The 17,948-nt window shown below is 45.5% G+C and overlaps 1 protein-coding gene across 5 annotated transcripts in view; it reads left to right on the top strand.

The window, feature by feature from the left end:
- wdfy3 (WD repeat and FYVE domain containing 3) overlaps nt 1-17,948 on the top strand; it is an 84,503-nt gene that overhangs the window by 62,701 nt on the left and 3,854 nt on the right. For all 5 annotated transcript variants that reach the window (XM_084024845.1, XM_084024846.1, XM_084024843.1 and 2 more), the window contains 32 exons: nt 343-576; nt 705-804; nt 1,397-1,557; nt 3,069-3,298; nt 3,802-3,911; nt 4,127-4,309; nt 5,426-5,583; nt 5,665-5,742; nt 6,003-6,233; nt 8,907-9,075; nt 9,216-9,379; nt 9,579-9,727; nt 10,839-10,959; nt 11,050-11,135; nt 11,409-11,489; nt 11,608-11,662; nt 11,754-11,873; nt 11,972-12,089; nt 12,219-12,325; nt 12,720-12,873; nt 12,987-13,078; nt 13,167-13,379; nt 13,623-13,764; nt 13,946-14,100; nt 15,048-15,206; nt 15,282-15,461; nt 15,628-15,810; nt 15,895-15,988; nt 16,139-16,282; nt 16,358-16,633; nt 16,750-16,861; nt 17,114-17,311. In XM_084024845.1, the coding sequence (XP_083880971.1) occupies nt 343-576; nt 705-804; nt 1,397-1,557; nt 3,069-3,298; nt 3,802-3,911; nt 4,127-4,309; nt 5,426-5,583; nt 5,665-5,742; nt 6,003-6,233; nt 8,907-9,075; nt 9,216-9,379; nt 9,579-9,727; nt 10,839-10,959; nt 11,050-11,135; nt 11,409-11,489; nt 11,608-11,662; nt 11,754-11,873; nt 11,972-12,089; nt 12,219-12,325; nt 12,720-12,873; nt 12,987-13,078; nt 13,167-13,379; nt 13,623-13,764; nt 13,946-14,100; nt 15,048-15,206; nt 15,282-15,461; nt 15,628-15,810; nt 15,895-15,988; nt 16,139-16,282; nt 16,358-16,633; nt 16,750-16,861; nt 17,114-17,311 (4,757 nt within the window). The remainder of the gene's footprint in view (nt 1-342; nt 577-704; nt 805-1,396; nt 1,558-3,068; nt 3,299-3,801; nt 3,912-4,126; nt 4,310-5,425; nt 5,584-5,664; nt 5,743-6,002; nt 6,234-8,906; nt 9,076-9,215; nt 9,380-9,578; nt 9,728-10,838; nt 10,960-11,049; nt 11,136-11,408; nt 11,490-11,607; nt 11,663-11,753; nt 11,874-11,971; nt 12,090-12,218; nt 12,326-12,719; nt 12,874-12,986; nt 13,079-13,166; nt 13,380-13,622; nt 13,765-13,945; nt 14,101-15,047; nt 15,207-15,281; nt 15,462-15,627; nt 15,811-15,894; nt 15,989-16,138; nt 16,283-16,357; nt 16,634-16,749; nt 16,862-17,113; nt 17,312-17,948) is intronic.

Raw genomic sequence — 17,948 nt, 5'->3', positions numbered from 1 at the left:
GTGGCAATAAAAAGTTATACCGTAGTCTCTTTAGAATTTCCTTTGAAACCATTGGCACGGAAATTTTGACTGCTGCAGTTTCAAGAATAAATCGCAAGAAACTACAGTTTTCCTCAGAGGAACTGCGCTTTCAGACAACTTAATAACATAATTGCTTGATAGTAAAAATTTAATTTGCCAGGGGCCACAAAAAAACAGCAGTAAGTACAGCGAGGAAGCAGGGCTGTAATTATTATGTATTGGAATAGAAAGAGATAGGACTAAATCTATTTTTTATCCTGTAGCTTGTAGGGATGTAACGGTACACAACATTGGTAAATTGTCTCCATCCACCTGTTTCAGGTCAGCGATTTGGACGACGAGGCGGGGTCTCCCACGGAGGAGTTCAAGGCCTTCGCCGGGGACTCGGGTATGAACCGCAGCCAGTCTGAATACTGTAACGTGGGCTCCAAGACGTCCCTGACCAACCACCCGGCCAAAAAGTACGTCTTTGACTTCATGAGGGTCCTCATCATGGACAACCTCTGCATGACCCCGGCCAGCAAGCAGACGCCCATCATTGACCTGCTGCTGGAGGTGAGGACATCACCAGGGTGACGGGGTGTCATCTGATAACTTGATTTTAATGACAGCAAACAAACAATCTTGTTTACCCAACATAATTCCTAAGAAATAACGGTCATATGCCTTTTTTATGGTACCAGGCCTCTCCGGAGCGCTCCACGAGAACTCAGCAGAAGGAGTTTCAGTCCAACATCCTGGATGGCGTCATGGAGCATCTTCTGGCTGCTGATGTCCTTCTAGGTCAGGACTAAGTCCTCAACCTCTCATACTGACGGACCCAGTTTAAACTGGTTTAGTAGCTGATGATTAGGCAGAAAATGGTCTGGATGAGCATGCTGCAGAACACCACAGACCGATTTCTTAGTTGGCTCTGTGCTATGTGAGGCTGTGATGCATCATGAGTCAGCAAATCACAGTCTGAAGCCCAGAGAACAACAAGCATCTTCAGCCTTTTACATGCTCGTGTTTTATTTAGTCTATAGTCTGCAATCTTCTTTAAATATCAATAATAAGACAACACACACAATGTATGCGCTAAGGACATCATTTCTAACTTTAACGCATTTTACAGTACATAATCTATAGCAAGGTAAGAAATAATAAAACAAATACAACACATTACTCTCAGCATGCTCTATTTTTATGGGAGAATATTATTCCTGCAATTCACAAAATGTTACACCTAAAATCAGTCTGTGAGACCAAAGTAAATAATTACTTTTGTGCTTTATGTGATTCTACTGTAAGACTAAAAACCCTTCAGTATCACACTGGGGATCAATGAAAGTAAACGACAGCTAAGTGCCTGTTCTTGCTGCTCATCTCCATTCAGGTGAAGATGCCTCTCTGCCCCTCAGCAGTGGAGGCAGTTATCAGATTCTGGTCAACAACGTCTTCTATTTCACCCAGCGGGTGGTGGACAAGCTGTGGCAGAGCATGTTCAACAAGGACTCCAAGCTGGTGGTGGACTTCATCGTGCAGCTCATCGGACAGGTACAAAACAAACCATCTTCCAAAAAGTGCTCAAGCTCCAAAATAGACTCATTCAAACGGTTTTAATGCAACAATATTCTCATTTCACCAACATCGTTTTTCCATTGTGATGAAGCAGTTGGACAACACACATTTTCGATCTTGTAGGTTGTAATTACAACCTCAAGTCATCAAGCTCTGAGAAAACAATTTAAGTCGGGGTTGCTAGGTAGTTATCATAGATTTTAGGGCTGTTATTATGTTGTTTTTGATGGTTCAATGCAACACTCATTTGAAGGGCTGCTTTTTCAATTTAAATTAGAAATTTCCTGCATCACTCTAAAGCAATTTTCAGTTTTCCCTCCTGTACATGCAGACATTGCTGGAGGCTTAAAGAAGCACCAGGCGTGGGTGTGCTGCGTGCACTGGAGGGAGACATGAACCAGTCCTTCTGTGAGATCTCTTCTCGTGAATGTAACCAGTGAACAGCATTAAAGCTCTCAGCTTTAAATTAGATAAGCAGCATCCATCTGACTGCAGGCCGCCTCACTTAGTCACAAAAGATTCAATATAGCTGTTAGTCCATTTAGGGCCTGGCTGACTGACAGGTGTGTGTGCGTGCGTGCGTGCGTGCGTGCGTGCGTGCGTGCGTGCGTGCGTGCGTGCGTGCGTGTGTGTGATATTTGTTTTAATGGGTTCACTAATTGACCACGTAAAACACACTCACAGCAAATGGTCGGGACACAGTCCGGAGCCCTGTAATGTGTGTGGACTTTGTATTCTACTTTTTATGCAATGCCTTCTGTGCAAGTGAGAAGCTTAGGAGATTATGCTCTGAAATTAATTAATACATTTTTCAAACCCTAATACGCCTTATTAATATCCCGGTGTGATTAGTGATTTGCGTGGCCGTCTAATTCATGATGAGGCACACAGAAGGAATTAGAATGTATTTACCCCTGACCGGGGCTGGGCATCGTTAAACAGTGATGAGCGGTGACCGAATTGTGTCGGTCCCATCCTGTATTGCAAATCTCTGAGGAAAACAGTGATAAATGCTGGTGCTTTACAACAGTTGTGCTGTCCTTGGAAGCATGCGATCCACAGACAGCGTTCCCTCTATATTCATGCACGCTGCTAAAATTACACACACTCTTTTCATCATAAATCCCGTTTCTGCAGCCAGACTGTCCAGCCAAATAAACATAATATTCTCTCGTAGTTGCTTTACAAGTAGCAGTTTTAGTCTCTTGTTTGCTCCCTAAATGTAAAGTCTTGTTGGAGGAAAGCCTGTTTGATTTATTTTTTGCTTGAACTCATGAAACACTTCTCTGCTCAGACACAACAGCAGCAGAATAACAAGCAACATTCACTGACCATCTAACAACTTAAACCGCTTCAGCCCTGGTTGCTCACACAAATTTTCTTTCTGCGGAAATATTTCCCCTGCAGCTTTATCCATATCCAGAGCACAGCGGTGCCAAATCTCTGTTTTGTGCTTTCCCTCTGACCTCCCCGTTCTCCTCCTCCAGTCTAAGAGGCGTTCCCAGGGCCTTTCCCTCGACGCCATCTACCACTGTCTGAACCGGACCGTGCTCTACCAGCTCTGTCGACCCCACAAGACGGTCGCTCAGCAGGTGGCCCTGCTGGATGCCCTGCGGGTCCTGACCGTCAACCGCAACCTGGTGCTGGGGCCGGGCAACCACGACCAGGACTTTGTGGCCTGCCTCGCTCACTGCTTTATCTGCCTGCACAGCGGGAGGTAAGCTGGCCTCGTCGGTGGTGGAGGATCTGTAGCGCGGGGGGTAACCCAAACATCTCTTCAAGGGTCTCAGACTTCAAGATGAGCATTTCCTCGTAAAGCCGTTTGTTTGTCGTCTGCAACACGTCAATGAGCAACTTGACTTTTAAAGATCTTGATGTGTTATGTGACGCATGCATGATTCATAACAGATTGAACACATGGTGTCTGTGCATGTTCAATCAGATGATGGATGAACAAACATGTTTCTGACAAATCATCAACTGTTTTCTGGCTAAGACTGAACAAATATACGTACATATTTATTTATTTACCTTCGGAGTGAAATAGTGGGAAGTCTTTTTCTGTGTGTGTTCTGTTGGAAGTACTGTTGCCAAAAGTGGAGCAGGTGGGGAGAGAGTGAGTTTACAAGCATGCTGAGGACACAATATGCTGTAACACGACACACTCTACGACTAGAGAGAGCAAACAATCTAACTCTCCCCGTGTGTTTGTCTCTGCAGCAGCGTGGAGGGCTTCGGTCTGGAGGCGGAGGCCAGGATGACGACCTGGCATGTCATGATGCCCACGGAGAACGATGCCGACGCCACGCACAGCCACGACGTCAGCGAAGGTGAGGCGCTGTGATGTGCCTGTATGTGTGCGGACAGTGAACCTATTTTACCCTGTTGAGATTTTCTTTCCAATCATCTAAAAATATATTCTTTCTGCATGTATTTTTACATGTGTTGTGCCAAAAAGAATGAGGTCATTGAATCTGATATATAGAGTAATAAATTGAGATTCTTACCAGACTGATGAAAAATGATTGTTGTCCTCCTGCTGCAGGGCGGCAGCTGCTGCTGAAGGCGGTCAACAGGGTTTGGACGGAGCTGATGCACAGCAAGCGTCAGATGCTTGAGGACATATTCAAAGTGTCTCTGCCCTGCAACGACAGAGGCCATGTGGACATCGCCACGGCCCGGCACGCCCTGGAGGAGCCGGCGCTGAAGAGCTGGCAGAACCACCTGGGTGAGACACACACACACACACACACACACACACACACTAGGGGTGTGAATCTTTGGCTTCACAGTGTTTCGATTAACGATACAGTAGTTGGCGATTCGATTCAAGGACGATTTTTTTTTTTTTTCTTCTTGTTTTTTGGGAACGATTCGATTCTGTAAACCACGATTCGATTCAGTAACTTGTAACCAACATTCTATGTCCAGGAAATAAACATACAATAATGTGAGTGAGACTATCTGTATTCTTCTGAAAGGTGAAAAAATAACATATTTATTCTATTAAAAAGTAGTCCTGCATAATATTTTATGCTGAATACAAAAATGTAATGCTCAGCTATTTTTTAACATTTTTCAATAGACTTCATGCTGGCAGGGGAGAGAGTGTCTTAAACGTATTAAAACATTAATCATAAGTAAGAATCACGATTCATCAGATTAAATGCATTTATATCGATTATTGTTGAAGCCAAAACGATTCATTCTATTTATTTATTTTAGCAGATCGATTTAGTAGAATCTATAGGACTGACTATCGATTAATCGAATGAATCGTTACACCTCTAACACACACACACACACACACACACAGACTTGAGCTGAATGTCTATGTCTACTGATGTCTATGTTGCAGTTGTGGTGCCCTTTTTTTGAGTGAGTTTCTTAACCAGGTTTATGTAATTAGATCAGCTGTTTGGGAGCTCCTCTTGTTGTTTTCCAAAGGAAATACTGATGCCCTGCCAATAAGGATCATTAGTGCTGATCTGCTCTCTGTCTCGCTAACTTCATCACTGTTGTACTTTTGATAACGTAAGCAGAACGGTGAATTACCACCAGCCTCCTGCCAAAGGTTTGACTCAGTCTGCTGAACCAGACATTTTGGCAAGTAACCAGATATTGTTAGATGTTTTCTTGAAAGTAATGAAAGAAGAGTTTCCTTTATTCCTACATTCTTTTTTTTATCGGTAGTTCCATTTCACCTTCATTTTATTGTGCTGGAGACAAACATTTGACATCATATATTTATTTTGTCAGCAGCCTCTCATCTCTGCTTCATCTCTCTTGGAAGTGAGTGTGACTGCTCATGTGACCGGTTTATGTTTATTTCTCTGCCGTCCAGTCCATGAGAAGAAGTGCATCAGTCGTGGTGAGGCAGCGGCGCCGGCCACCCAGTCCAAACTGTCCCGAGTAAGCAGCGGCTTCGGCCTCTCCAAGCTGACAGGCGTCCGCCGCAACAAGAGGGACAACAGCCTGAACAAGAACAGCCTGTCTGCACAGGTACGCACCCGTAACAGCTGACACGGTATATCAAGTATGTGCTGGTCAGCTCTGTTACAAACCTGTATTTCTGATCCACAGGAGACTTTCCAGTGGATGTTCACACACATCGCTGTGGTTCGAGACCTGGTGTCCATGCAGTACAAAGAATATCAGGAGGTACTGAACCTCCGTCATTACTCCTGGATGGATAGAATTAAAGTTACTATGAGGAACACAGATGGTGGACAAAGAATACAAGCTGGTTTACTGCAGATGATTTATTGCAGCACACTTATACTGACAAACCAACAGTCTGTTGTGTAACAGGGTGTCGCTGCATTACAATAAACCAAATAAAAACACACACAAATATGTTTTCACAGGCTGACTGTGCATTATATTTATAGCAACATGTTGTGACTTCCTTCATCTCCCAGCGGCAGCAGAATGCCCTCAAGTACGTGACGGAGGAGTGGGCATCCATCGAATACGAGCTGCTGCGTGAACGGGGCCTCTGGGGCCCGCCCATCGGTTCCCACCTGGACAAGTTTGTGCTGGAGATGACGGAGGGGCCCTGCCGGATGAGGAAGAAGATGGTCCGCAATGACATGTTCTACATCCACTACCCGTACATTCCTGAGATGGAGCCAAACACCAACTCAGCACAGGTACTTTTAATCGAGATGAATATGTTCCCTCGATCCCTCGAGCAGTTTTTACAAGCATCTGGTAAAGTAATAGCTATACTGACACAAGCAGCTATATGTTTAAATGCGTATTACACTTGGATGCAAATGCTATATCCCACAAATCCATATAAATAGAAATCATTTCCTCCACTGTGTCCATAAATTTCGACAAATCACCTGCAGATTAGGGAGCGAGAATAGCTCTCCTGAAATAGAGCTGCTCCGGGACGAGCTCGTCATGTGAGGAAGCGACACCAACAGCCGGTGGCTCACTTTCCCTGGCACCGCCAACACACACTCAGCTTTGTTTGCTCAACACATAATCCCTCCTCACTGTTCGCCAACGGGTGCCTCGCTTCGCTCCGCGAGAGATAGCACACAATTACAGGCACGTCTTTTGGCTTTGTGTTAATGTCAGCCCTCTTCCTACACAATTCATCATCTTATTTTTACATTTGTCTGCTTTTAGTTGTTGCTTTTAGTCGGAGCAAATTACGTCTAGATTACCAACAACGCAAGCATTTAAAAGTGATTAAAGAAAAGTTTAAATCATCATTAGAAAGGTTTGACGCTTCGAGGCTTCAATCACGGTGACATTAGAGCTGTTTGCTTTCCTGCTGGCAAAGAGAGACATTGATGCGTTATATTAATTTAAGAGAAGTTTATTTAATAAAAAACACTTGATTCAATCCAATAAATCGCTTTTTTCAAAGTTGGGTCGGATTTGAGAGTAATGACATCATAAAATGTGACGACGGACATTCGAAGCTTCATTCAAAAACCTGAAGCTTGGGCTGTAAAAGGAATGTCATTCTGCGCAGACCTCATCATAATGCTTTCAATGTCCTGATGACCCTGGATTGATCGCATAATAAAAACTTGCTCACTAGACTCTCCAGCAGCCTTCGGGGGAGAAATTCTGGCTCATAAATCGACCCTGTATAATTAACTCCAAAGACTCCCCCTCCAGACATAAACATAATTCATGATTTAAACATGCTCGGGGAGAAGTCGCAGACTGTGTGACAAAGTCATACACTTGTGCCTTGCAGCTGAATACCACTGCTAGCCACTTCAGCTCAGCATCCCTAGCTTTCCTGTTTTGCTCAAAGTGTCAACGTTTTTTTAAGAATTGCCAAAAAAAATGTAAAACTATATGAGCTATACTAAAATCAGAATCCTGGTGCCAGATGGCATTGCCCCAGGACGTTGCAGTAATCTCTCCTGCACAGACTTTCCAAATGAGCCGACAGGGTTCTGAAGTGACATTTAAAACACCGTCCTCCTTCCTTTTTTACCTTCTCCAGCCCTCTTCCCCCCTTCTGGTGCCTCAGCCTTGGCTAGGGTCCTAAACTGAGACCAGGTACTCCCTGAAGTCCACAGGACAAAACCGTCCAATGGAAAATGTCCCCATCTATTATATACCAACCTATTGGTCTGGTGGTTTGGATCTCACATGTGTGGAAGTCACAATATGAGATGAATGTCCGTGTGATGAAGCTAACCATGCCTGGCATTTACTGTAATGTCTTCTTTCTGTACGTGACACATGATCTCAGATCATCGACATGGTTACAGCTTAATATGATAAGGTAACTTTGGAGGGTCTGGTTCTTGTGTTAATGTAGTGCTTCCAGGAAATGTCTGCCTGAGCTTCAGAAATCCCCCTTCATGCATTTATTTGGTAGATTTTAATAATACATCTGCAAACCATTGTTAAATGTTATTATTAGGGCTTCATATTGGCAAGAATCTGGTTATATGATATGTATGATGATTCAATATATTGCAACACTTAAAGATATAAAAGAAAAAGATATTTAGCTTTTTTTTAAATGTTTAAATCTTTTTAAATCTAATTTTAGGAAATCTGGCATAGTATGAAGAACACACTGCCATATGCATACAATCTGAGTAAATCAAGTTATTTTGAAGGTAAACAAATTTGAAATAAAATATCAATGTATTTTTTGGGGCCAAAAAGTGACATAATTATTTTCTGGATGATTTTTATGAGTTTATGCATCATAAATAGCGGAATCAGCCAATCACATAATGGGGAACTGATATATTCTAATGTACACTATGGGAATGGCTCTATAGTCCGAGCCAACATTGCAAACTTTATGACTCCTTTCAATCTTAAAGAAATCAGTGCAGACCAGATCCACCTCTTCTGTTCTTACCTTTCACAATAAAAGCACTAGACACAAACTATACAACTCTTAAGGCGGGTCCACACCGCACCGACTGCCCGACTCGCGTCGGTAAATGAAGTCGGGCTACTTAATATGGCCGACTCGAATGGCGGATTACACATTTGAATCGGCTGAAATGAACGCCGACGTGGGCCGATTCGAGCGACCACACCAAGGAGACTCATGTCACGGACGCCAACTCTCTCAAAATACGCCGATTTTCGGTCCGGTGTGGACCCGCCTTTAAACAGAGGATTCCACTAAAAGGAAACTTTATGTAATATTTTTCAGTAGCTGCAAAACCGTTTACGTCAGAGTCTCACGCTGGTATTTGATCTCTGTGAATCTATTCAGCCCTTTTATTGGTTACAAATTAGCATCACTGCTGGTACGATCGTTTTTCTAATTTGGATGGTAATGTCCTTTACACTACGACCCCCCCTCCCCCCTCCAGAAGCCTCTCCGTTACCGGCGAGCCATCAGCTACGACAGTAAGGAGTACTACGTGCGGTTGCTGTCTGGCAACCCTGGCATGTACCAGCACTCTGTGGAGCACACCACAGAAGGAGAGACCACACAGCATGAGCCCGAGCACGGCGAGGACACCATCGCAAGAGTCAAAGGTACACAGACCATAGCATGGAAGACATTCTAGTCATTCCAAAATGGTTATAGAGATTTCTTTTTTTATTTCACTCCAAACTCTTGTTGTTGGAGTGTTGATTCACCTGAAAGCCCTCTGACATGATGCTGTGCGGTCCAGGTCTGGTGAAGGCTCCCCTGAAGAGGTCTCGGTCCACAGCAGACGGGGCAGACGAGGACAGTCAGGAGCAGCTTCAGGAGCAGCTGTTGGAATCAGGAGGCCCCGAGGAGGAGCAGAGGACCGACAACACGTCTCTGCTGCGCCTCCTGGAGGAGGGAGAGAAGGTCGGCATCACACTGCCATTATAAAACTATAGTAGGAAACAGAGGATAAAATCAGCATCCAGTGTTGAATTGTTAATTTGTTATTATTTTCTGTCCTTACTATTCTCCAGCCTGGAGGACTGTAAGACAGTGATTTTCATTAGAAACTGCTCTCTAAAGGTACTTCACACTCTCTTATTCCTTACATTCGCTGTTCCAGATCCAGCATATGTACCGCTGTGCCAGGGTTCAGGGTCTGGACACCAGCGAGGGTCTGCTGCTGTTTGGGAAAGAGCACTTTTACGTCATCGACGGCTACACCATGACCATATCCAGGGAGATCAGGGACATCGACACGCTGCCCCCCAAGTAGGTCCAGGCTTCTGTACCCGTCACTTTATATCAGGGTCTGGAAGTCGGTAGGAACACGACTGCATCGCTAAACCGAAGTTACCATTCTTTCCCTCCCCGAATAAAAGATGACATCACTCCTCTGGCCGCTGCAGTGGGAGTTTCTGCTGCCGGAATGATGTAATGCTGCTGATGGAGCATGCGTTGTGAAACTCAGCAGAGATGTGACATATTTATATATTTAAGGGAACTTGGTCTGTCTGTTCCTTTGAAACACAACATGAAAACCACCAACAGATGCTGCAGCTTTGATTTTATGGTGTTTCCCCTCAGGTGTTTTACTGTTTTACCATCTCATCAGCATCCACACAGTCCTGTACACTCAAAACATGGAGTCTGGGAGGTTTGAAATGAGGATTTAGTTAAGTCAATTAGGAAAAACGTAATGATGGCAATTTTTATAATCGATAAATTGTCATACGTCAAATAAAAACAAATCTTCTTGTAGTTAAAACAGTTTTCAAAAATACATTTTTATGCTTCCAACCAAATATTTTTAAATTGTAAAATTAACCACATTTAAAGATTTTAGTCTTACTTAGATTGGATTATTTATACTAAATGGCCTCATTTATATAGCGCTTTTGTCCAAAGCGCTTTACAACAATGACTGACATTCACCCATTCATTCACACATTCACACACCGACGGCAGAGTCAACTACGCAGGGCGACAGCCAGCTCGTCAGGAGCAATTAGGGTGAGGTGTCTTGCTCAGGGACACCAGGCACTCAGCTAGGAGGAGCCGGGGATCGAACCGGCAATCTTGCGGTTACCAGCCAACCCGCTCTACCTCCTGAGCTAAACCCGCTCTACCATACTAAAGTTAACACCATAGTGCATTCAGTTATTTTGCTTCTGTATTTTTGTGAAAACTCATTGCATTAATCTTGGTTAATGTTCCTGTTCTTTTTCTTTTTTTATAGATATATTATGTTTGTAGCATGAGGAAATTAATGATCAACTTCCAGTAGGGGGTGTTGCTGTGAACTTGAGCCTTTCTACATACAAGTGCATTATGGGTAAAATTGAATGTACTACTGAATAAATACTTCACTGTGTGTGTTCAGTTTGCACGAGGCCATCATCCCCAGAGGAGCGAGACAAGGACAGAGCCTGCTGAAGAGAACCTGCAGCATCTTCGCCTATGAGGACATCAAGGAAGTGCACAAGAGACGCTACCTGCTGCAGGTCAGCATGCACACATCAAACACACCCACACGCTGCAGCCCGCAATACACATCCTTGAGTTTAGCCATTCTGCTTGTCTTTGCCTTTCAGCCCATGGCAGTGGAAGTCTTCTCAGCAGATGGGAGAAACTACTTGTTAGCCTTCCAGAAAGGAGTCCGCAACAAAGTTTACCAAAGGTAGAAACCACTGCTGCTGCTCCATTAAAAAAAAATAATAATAATGTTCATCTTCTTTTCAACCCACAGTTTAATTTCCAATATATGCTCCAAACAAAAGTGTGATGAAAATAAAATGGAATATATATATATATATATATATATATATATATATATATATATATATATATATATATATATATAATTGCTAAACAAAAACAAAGCCAGATTGTACCTGTATATGTAAATATGTGCATATATATATTCTATACACGTGTTATTATTTCCCTGCAGGTTTCTAGCGGTGGTGCCTTCACTGGCTGACAGCTCGGAGTCGGTTTCAGGCCAACGGCCCAACACCAGCGTGGAACAAGGGTAACATTCAGCACAAACATAACGTTTTTCAATAATTGATATGAGCTGCTGTAATAACTAATCAAATGAATGACTGAAACCTAATGACCTTAAACCTCTTTGTCCTGGTGTTTGTCAGATCTGGGCTCCTCAGCACGCTGGTCGGAGAGAAGTCAGTGACTCAGAGATGGGAGGTAAGAACCGAGACACGCTGCTGTCCAGTGAAACAAAGTGCAGAATAGTCACACTGAAACTTCACTGATGTGTTTACCATCTGTTTTCCAGCGAGGAGAGATCAGTAACTTCCAGTACCTGATGCATCTGAACACATTGGCAGGACGGTCCTACAATGACCTGATGCAGTATCCCGTCTTCCCCTGGATCCTGGCCGACTTCGACTCAGAGGTGACTGCAGAGTTTGGGACTACGGTTGGCAGCTTAACCACGAGAAAAGCCGATGCCTGTTCCCTCATTAATCCTGTTTTTATAACGTTGTCTACCAGGAACTGGACCTGAACAACCCCAAGACGTTCCGTAACCTCGCCAAGCCGATGGGAGCCCAGACCGACGACAGACTGACACAGTACAAGAAGAGATACAAGGACTGGGAAGACCCCAACGGTGAGATCTCACACATCAACATTTAACAGGACGGAGACTGTTATTTATATTTAGAACTGCATGTTCAAGTCGACATTGTGTTTTGAATTGGTCCAGTGTAAGTGAATGTGATGTTTTCTGTCCTGCCAGGTGAAACCCCAGCATACCACTACGGCACCCACTACTCCTCAGCCATGATCGTAGCCTCTTATCTGGTCCGGATGGAGCCCTTCACACAGACTTTCCTCAGACTTCAGGTTAGATCTGAACTCTTTGAGCCTTTTGAATCCTTTGCTTGTCATCTACATTTTCCCCACGGGTCACTGGGCAAAGACACTTCTGAAATGTCATACGACCCAGAGGGCTGTACTTCAGACAGAGAGTGACAGATACATAGTAAAAGTTCACATTCAGCCCTCGGAAAGAGAGGGTGTTTTGCACGGATAATCTTTTGTAAATCATTTTGAAAAATATAATAATGAAATCGGTTCAAAAACAAATGTATTCTCTGGAGGTTCATTATGTCCTCTGCTGCTGTGTTTTCTCTCTGCTTTTGCCAATAAGGAACATAAATGTAATATTTTACATTTTATTTAAGCTAACATAAAACAAATGTCAAACCCAGCGCCTGTGTGTCTGTGTGATTCCCAGGGAGGTCATTTTGACCTGGCTGACAGGATGTTCCACAGTGTGCGTGAAGCCTGGATGTCTGCCTCCAAACACAACATGGCCGACGTTAAGGAACTCATCCCCGAGTTCTTCTATCTGCCCGAGTTCTTGCTCAACGCCAACAACTTCGACCTGGGTCAGTATCTGGGAGGCGTGGACGATGGCGGCGCGTGGAAGTCGAACTGACCGAGATAATTGAGTGCTTGAATATTAATGTTCTGTCTGCCCTTCTGTTGTCGGATCTACCAGGTGCCAAGCAGAATGGCACCAAGCTGGGTGACGTCATCCTGCCGCCTTGGGCCAAGGGCGACCCCCGGGAGTTCATCAGGGTCCACAGAGATGTAGGAAATGAACCCACTTGTGACCATTTAGGCCTCAATTACAGCGAGTATGCATTCACTTCCTTCTGCTCTTCCCCCCCGGCTGCAGGCATTGGAGTGCGACTACGTGTCGGCCCACCTCCACGAGTGGATCGACCTGATATTCGGGTACAAGCAGCAGGGTCCGCCGGCCGTGGAGGCAGTCAACGTCTTCCACCACCTCTTCTACGAGGGTCAGGTGGACATCTACAACATCAACGACCCACTCAAAGAGACCGCCACCATCGGCTTCATCAACAACTTCGGACAAATCCCCAAACAGGTCAGATGCGGGGTGCGCTGGTAGCTCAGTGGTAGAGTTGGTGCCCCATGTACCGAGTCCTCACTGCAGCGGCCCGGCAGCCCTTTCTGCATGTCGTACCCCTCTTTCTCCCCCTCTTTCACTCTCATGCTGTCCTCTCAATAAAAGAAAAATAACTTTAAAAAAAAAAACTCTCACTGCTGCTGTACCACTGTCACCGATGCCGAAATAATACATTTTATTTTATTTGATCTTTATTTCCAGCTGTTTAAGAAGCCCCATCCTCCCAAACGGGTCCGCAGCAAAGCCAACGGTGACGTAGCCAGTGTTCCTCCGAGCTCCAACAGCGACAAGATCTTCTTCCATCATCTGGACAATCTCAGACCTTCTCTAGCACCAGTCAAAGGTTCCTGTTCTCACACTCTAACTCTTTGTTATTTCACTTTGATCTTTTGTCGTGGAAGCACAAAATGAAAACCCAGACACACTCCATTTTTCCATTATTATTATTACTGTGCAGCACCGACTCCCAGAGGTGCATGAATCCCTTTAGACTCTGACGTATGTCTTTATATTACCGTGTCTAGAGCTCAAGGAGCCTGTGGGACAGATCATGTGCACCGACAAGGGCATACTTGCTGTGGAGCAGAACAAAGTCCTGGTTCCCCTCACCTGGAGCAAAACCTTTGCCTGGGGCTACGCCGACCTCAGCTGCCGTCTGGCTAACTACGAATCTGACAAGGTAACAGTTCAGTTATTATTTCTCAGAGACTTAAACTTGCAGCAAACTTTTATCTTCAGGGTATTAATACTGGATTCATATTTAGTGTTTAGATCGACTTCTTATTCCAGAGTTACTTAGGTTTTAATAGAGACGACTACTAGACTGAAACATTTTATTTCACCTTGAAGTTGATCAGTGAGTGTGAGAAATGATTAAAGACAATGTCTCCCCCTGCTGGTGCTTGAATCAAAATGCCTCATACAGAACTCTTTCCGTGACGACTTTCTGTTTTAAGTGTTAATTAATAAATCATGCCTTCCTATTAATACTAGACTGATTGGGAACATGATTTTAGTAAGAACATTTTTACTCACAGATTGTATTTTAATTTTGTACTAGAAATATAGTGTCTGCAAGTTCAAATCCAAACCCATAGATTGAATTTATTGCATTTCTTAATTTGTTTCAACATTTAAAATTCGTACGATATCACAGTTTGTTGCAAAGTTGTTTGACCTCCAAAAGCGTTTGAGAGGTGTAGCATTTGTTTCGGCTGAGAGCTCTGGTTGCTGGGATACGGAATAGCTGCAGGATTAGTACTTTCTCTGGGTGAAGGGGAGGCTGAAGCACGTAGGGAGAGAGGGCGGACCTGCAGGTCTTTGTGGGTTCATGAGATTTTGCGTGTGAGGAACCATCTCGGCGAGTTCAGTCGTTTGGTTCAAGAGCTGAAAATGTGCAGCGCAGACAAGATACTCAGCGCCTCGTCACACTGCTGGCAATTAAAAAAAAGGGAAAAACTCTTTGACCGGTGACTTGTGCTATCTTTAGAACGTCCCTGCAGATGACATATTGGCTCTCTGTGGGCTACCAGGCACTCGTGGGCACCATGTTGGCTCCCTTTGATGTACAGTAACCAGTTGCATGCCCCAAACAGCCAGAATCCTCCATCTTCAATCTCGTTTCAGGCGCTGGTGGTGTACGAGTGTCTGTCAGAGTGGGGTCAGATCCTCTGTGCCATATGTCCAAACCTGAAGCTGGTTATCACCGGCGGCACCAGCACCGCCATCTGTGTGTGGGAGACGGGAGCCTCCAAGGAGCGGGCCAAGTCACTTACGCTCAAACAGGTAAAAACCGCAAACAAGGCTCAGTCAGTGTCGGAAAAAGTTGAGTCCGATCTAATGTCTTTGTTTCGTTCGAAGGCGTTACTGGGCCACACGGACGCCGTCACGTGTCTGACAGCGTCGTCGGCGTACCACATCGTTGTCAGCGGCTCGCGGGATCGAACCTGCATCATCTGGGACCTCAATAAGCTTTCCTTCGTCACGCAGCTCAGGGGACACCGGGCGCCCGTCTCCGCTCTGTGTATCAACGAACTGACGGTGGGCTGGAGCACTAATCTCTCCTCTGTCACTACAAAGAAATGTTCTTTTACTGCAGGTACAAAATACATGTGAGCTAAGGAACATAGTGTGTGTGTGTGTGTGTGTGTGTGTGTGTGTGTGTGTGTGTGTGTGTGTGTGCGTGTGCGTGTGCGTGTGTGCGCAGGGGGATATCGTGTCCTGCGCGGGGACTTACATCCACGTGTGGAGCATCAACGGCAGCCCCATCGCCAGCGCCAACACCTTCACGGGGCGCAGCCAGCAGATCCTGTGCTGCTGCGTGTCGGAGATGAACGAGTGGGACACGCAGAACGTCATCGTCACTGGGCACTCTGACGGCGTTGTCAGGGTAACCACGCCTCCTTCAATCTCGCTGTATGTCAGCGCTATAACACTCCCCTTGGTTTAACCTGTCTTTGCATATTTCTCCTAGTTTTGGAGGATGGAGTTCCTCCAAGTCCCAGAAACCCCTGCTCCAGAGGCAGTAGAGCCAGATGTGCCTGACTGCTGTGGTGAGGAGAAGATCGGTGAGTCCTGCTGGACCACAATCAGGCTGACATCTCTGAAAACACCAATCTTTGCCTTCTTGTTTTTTAGTTTGTAAATATTGACATAATAAATTCACTATGAAAAAGTTGTATCGTGTAATAAACGAAAGTGAATTTTCCATGTCACAGAGGGTGGCGAGAGTCACAACGGCGACGAGGACAGCAGTGAGTCGGATGGAGACGAGCCCAGTCTGAACCAGGAGCCCAAAGCACCGTGCAACCCCTCCACGGGTGGAGGCAGCCAGCCGGGCAGCGCCGTGCACAGACCCAGAGGTACTCCTCTTAGCAACACTCGCTCTTCTCTGTCTCGTATTTCCCTCATGTTCCTAACAGCAAAATCCCTTTCAGGTCCTTCAGGCCGAGCGGGAGCGTCGTGGTCGATGGACAGCAGCTCTGACGACTCCCACCGCTGGTCAGACACCCTCAGCATCGACGAGAAGGACGGCTTCGTGTTCGTCAACTACTCTGAGGGCCAAAGTAAGGTGCCTCAACATCATCCTCACCCTCACCAACACCTTCACCCTCACCCTCACCCTCACCCGGCTCATCCAGGCCAGGGCTCAGTTCCACAGCCTCTCCAGCCCTCCAGCATGGACGCACGGACGTACAACCAGCTCAGGGCAGGTGGGTGTCCTCCGGTTGTCTTTACAGGGATTCCTCTCTGATCCCCCAAATAAAGTCAGCTCTGTTTGAGTGTTGTTGTCGTCATTGTTGAAGTGTTTATTCCTGCGTGTTCACAGGCCACAGATGGGAGCGCCAGCTGGTCTTCCGGAGCAAACTCACCATGCACACAGCGTTTGATCGCAAGGACAACGCTCAGCCAGCCGAGATCACATCCCTCGCCATCTCCAAGTAAGAGAGCACCAAACTGACAAAGAGGAATTCTTAGTTTGGTTTGTGTAAATTTGAATATTTGTTGATACATCTGCAAAGAACAAGCGACTGAGACCACAAAGTAGGGTTATTTTCACGTAGACACCATGCAATCGTACTAATTTCTGCAGGAGTCGCCCCCTGATGTCCAGCCAGAGAATGACCTTGCTGAATTATTCTCCTCCCCCTTCCCTCCCCTTGCTTTCCCCACTTTAAACATCCTCTCTTCAGGGATCATAGTAAAATCCTGGTAGGCGACAGTCGTGGTCGGGTCTTCAGCTGGTCGGTGAGCGACCAGCCGGGCCGTTCGGCTGCCGACCACTGGGTGAAGGACGAGGTGGTCGACAGCTGCTCCGGCTGCACGGTTCGCTTCTCCCTCACCGAGCGACGCCACCACTGCAGGAACTGCGGGCAGCTCTTCTGCCAAAAGTAAGTCGGTTACAGCAGCACTGCACGCTTTACTGTGTTTATTTTTGAAACCTCTTTCCATCCTTTTACTTACTTAGGAAGGGAAGTTTGGATTGTAGATTATTTTGATGAGAGTAAAGCCCTGATTATGCTTCCGCGTAGTGATCACGCAACGGCAACGCAACGGCCACGCAGTTGCTTGGAGACCGTGATGGTTCTGCGTTGGGTTTACGTGTCGAAATGCAATTCAAAGCCACACCGGGAAAGGGCGCTATGGTTTTTGTAAAGACTGACCGACCGACCGAGACCCTTGACGTATATCGTCGTAGCTTCGTTATAGCGTATTTGTTTACTTTCCGGCTTTAAACATCCACAATTTTTCTGAACTTGGTTTTTTATTTCTTTGTGCAAAAGCGAGAAGGTGCAAACAATAAAACGAGGTGAAAACAATAAAAGTAGCCTATTCAAAGTTTAAATGGCGGTGTTTATGAGTGGAAACCGGATAGCGGTCTCCAGCGGATGTAGTTAGCGGACCAATCACAGCCAAAGCTGCTGCGTTGGTGTTGCGTCGCCTCGACGCGCGTCTAGGATTTTTGGGAGGTGCACGTCAGGCCCTTGCGTTGACGTAAGGGGGGTCTGCAAGGACGTAAGGGGTCCG

Source organism: Eutrigla gurnardus (assembly GCF_963514095.1).
Source record: "Eutrigla gurnardus genome assembly, chromosome: 13".
Taxonomy (NCBI): Eukaryota; Metazoa; Chordata; class Actinopteri; order Perciformes; family Triglidae; genus Eutrigla; species Eutrigla gurnardus.
The sequence above is the reverse complement of the archived record's forward strand: the minus strand, read 5'-3'. Positions and strand labels throughout refer to the sequence as shown.